This window comes from Austrofundulus limnaeus, unplaced genomic scaffold, assembly GCF_001266775.1.
Source record: "Austrofundulus limnaeus strain Quisiro unplaced genomic scaffold, Austrofundulus_limnaeus-1.0 Scaffold653, whole genome shotgun sequence".
Classification (NCBI taxonomy): Eukaryota; Metazoa; Chordata; class Actinopteri; order Cyprinodontiformes; family Rivulidae; genus Austrofundulus; species Austrofundulus limnaeus.
The window spans coordinates 129037-132502 of NW_013953055.1; the positions used below are offsets into that span (position 1 = coordinate 129037).

Here is a 3466-nt window from a genome sequence, read left to right on the forward strand (position 1 = left end):
GTTGACAATAGGCTATTCTGTTTGAAATGGAATTAGATTTTAACGACATAAATTGATTAGATCAGAGGAGCCCAAAGTGGGGCCCGCGGGCCAAATTTGGCCCGCCAAGCCATTTGGTTTGGCCCACCAGCAGTTGTCCTGGCTACTAGGTCGTATTTACCTGTTTAATGTAGAAACACTATTTCCATTTAGTCATTCCAACTATTGGTCCAACTATATAAAGAGCTGTAGGGCTGACAGTCTTAACTCACGTCACTTATTTTATCATAGAATTATATTAAAATTAAACATACAAGTAACTACAAGAGACATTTAGATTAGATTTAAGCACATATCTAGATTTGCATACTAAGACCCCAAATACACAAATTTTAATTTATGAAAAGCGCCATGGGCCTTTGGTGCTCGAGCGTATGTCAAATTTTCTGCATGTCCATTGGCTAACAAAAAAATAACAAACAAAAAATGTGGGCCACCAAATTGACTGCTATCTTAATCACGAAAAATAAAACAACTTTACTTAAAAAGTATTTGCACTTAATCTATTATATTATTGCATTTGGCCCGCAGCCTTCAGATCCATTTACATTTTGGCCCTCCTAGGGAAAATGTTTGGGCACCCCTGCCTTAAACTGATGCAACTTTGAGTAAAACTACAGCAAATTTCAATGAGACGAACAAACTGATGCAGTATTCTGAWCAACACACTCTGTATAAACTGAACTACAGAGGTAGAAAAACTGTTCTCAGGTGGACCCAACTGTTTGCACAAATTATTTATTCCTGCTCTGCAAACATTTTTACACACTTCTGAAAGGTCTCATAGGTGTTACATTTTTATATTTCATTAAAAAACAAGAAATGCCTTATTAAAAARGTCATCTGTCCTTTAGCTGATGAATAAATAAATCAGGAAAATGAAGACATGATGTGGAACTCAGACCGAGGGAAGCAGGTTCTGAATTTAAAAAAATCAAATGATCTGGAATAAATTACTGATAAATAAGTAAATGATATTTCACTGTGCATGTTTGAACATGCAGAATGTGGCAAAGAGGGGCTCTATAAAAATGGTTGGGAACAGCAGTTCTGGCTGATTTTCCTGCTTCATCCATTATTTAGAACATTTTCCTTTTTTCTGACTAAATTTTTATTATTATTACTCTTTTTCACATTTCTTACATCTCCAMTAATTTTTTTTAACAAGTCTTTCCTTTTCTGGTGTACATTTGTACCTCTCTTTTGTTGGTTTTATTTGGTGCAGTCTTCAGTTGGTCTCGTTTCATCAGCTGTTCATTATCACATTATTTCTCTCCTACCTTCCTCTATCGCTTTATTTCCTTCTTCATCTGGATTCACTCTGTCAAATGATGACAGTTTCCTTCCTTCATCAGTCATGACTCTTCTTCATTCATTATAGTCATTAATCACTGATAATGTCTGAAGACTGGTCTGTGGTCATACTTTGTATTAAATTTGTCATAGTGAGCCATCAGACTGAATACTGCCTTGAGTCTGTTCCAGCAGATATCTGTCCTTCGACAGTGTGACGGTATAAAAACTGAACTGATAAAACTTAATGGATCATCCTTCTGACCAACACGTTGGAGTTCTTCAGCTTCAACTGATAGAATTATTCAAAACATTAAAGGTTTTTCACCCAGAAACTGATTGCTGAAATCTGAATTCTCTCGTTTCGGTGTAAGAGATGAATATACTCACTAATTTACCAGAAATAAACAAGTATTTTCAGCTTAGATGAATAAGTTATTCAGGCAGCTCTTAAATTGGCCCTGTAACCAGCATGTTTCTCTGACAATAAACTTATTTTCACTGCATGTCAGTTTATAGTTTATGGTTATAATTTCAATAATAAATCCTTACATTTGACACAACACAACCCAATATTTGTCTTTCTTACTGTCCTCTGATGGAACAAACTTTGACTGAGGTAAATAATCTGTGCTGCTGGTCAAACGTTTGAGAAGAAGATAAAATTTTGTAGATACAACTTCTTTTAATTGATGGTATTTAAAGCAAAGTTTTTTTTTTTATCTATTTTTCTACTGCCCAAGACAAAGAAGTCAAGATGACTTTAGTGCTGCAGAAGACTCCAATTTTTAGACACCTCTGAATTGTTGATGCAATTCCAGCATTGCCATGGTGACTGACCTGCCAGTTGAGGGTCGCAGGCCGAGACGCTCGATAGCCGGCAGGTAGAGMGAGTCAGACATCTTCTCACTGCGACACGCCTCCATGCTTAGATATTTAAATATATGAACTTTACCCTTTATGCAGATCTGTAGGAAGAGAAATGAGTTTCTATTAAACTCAAGTCAAAGTCCATCTGTGGTTAATTTCAATCTCAACCTTTCTTCATGAAACTCGTTTCTTTGTTAATGTGGGAAAAATCCTCCCACTTGACAGAAAACTACAGTTCCCATTATGAATTCATGCTGCAGTAATGGTTGGATGGTCTCTGAGGTTTTCTATTTTCACTCAGCAGACATTTTCTGTGCAGGTACCTGTGCAGGTGGGCTCTGCAGAGGATTGTTCTCTAACTGAAGGGACTGGAGCTGCCTCATCTTCCTGTAACACACTGGGATGGTGGACACCTTGTTACAGGACAGATCAAACTTGACCAGAGGAAGGTCAGCCAGGTCTGAAGAAAGACACAAAACACAGAAGTAAATCCATTGATCTGCTTTGGTTTTCTGTGCTTCAGTAAATAGTACAGATTAGTTATAAACTTAACAGCAGAAATTTCTTTAGCAGTCATGTATATAATGTGTAAGAAACAATCAGAGGGCACCTTTTACCTTCAGAGCTGCTCTAATTTTTCAATCCATACTTACCTAACAACATCACATTGGGCCTCATGTTCATATTCTTATCCTAAATTTCTCTTACTTTTGTTTGTACAAAGGGTTCGTATGAACATGCCACGTCAGATTCAACAAACTCTTCTATTTTCAGGAAAAGTGTATAAATGCGCTGTGTAAAGTGATGAATGCGTATCAGGTGCTCGTGCACGGGGAGAGGTGATTAGTATAATCTACCTCCCCAAAAACACCATATAAGGATATACGTTTCCTACCCAAGATACCAGGAAATGTCCATTCATAAATCGGTCAAAGTAAAAAGAAGAACTTTACAAGTTCAGAGACTGAAGTCCTGCTCTCAGAGATCCAGAAAAAAAAGTAATTTTTTATCAGCATCAGACCTGCTAAAGCCAAGGCATGAAATGATGACTGCTGTTAATGTTGTGTCTGCTGCGGGTCGTATACAATCACTGAAATAAAAATCTAAATCATATTCACCTCTCTCTAGTCCTGCTCCGGTTTTTCTTTGGTCAAATATTTTTAATTTAAGTGTAAACAACTGTGTTACATAGTTTTCATTTATTCAGAAGAAGAGCAGTCACGCACCTAGGCCTGTCGCGATGGACAATAAATCAATTAATTGC

At 36.9% G+C, this 3466-nt stretch overlaps 1 protein-coding gene across 4 annotated transcripts in view; it reads right to left on the reverse strand.

The window, feature by feature from the left end:
* The window catches only part of lrch1 (leucine-rich repeats and calponin homology (CH) domain containing 1), a 132836-nt gene that overhangs the window by 61741 nt on the left and 67629 nt on the right, over positions 1–3466 (reverse strand). For all 4 annotated transcript variants that reach the window (XM_014027490.1, XM_014027491.1, XM_014027492.1 and 1 more), the window contains exons 5-6: positions 2526–2662; positions 2173–2300 (exon numbers count right to left, since the gene is read on the reverse strand). In XM_014027490.1, the coding sequence (XP_013882944.1) occupies positions 2173–2300; positions 2526–2662 (265 nt within the window). The remainder of the gene's footprint in view (positions 1–2172; positions 2301–2525; positions 2663–3466) is intronic.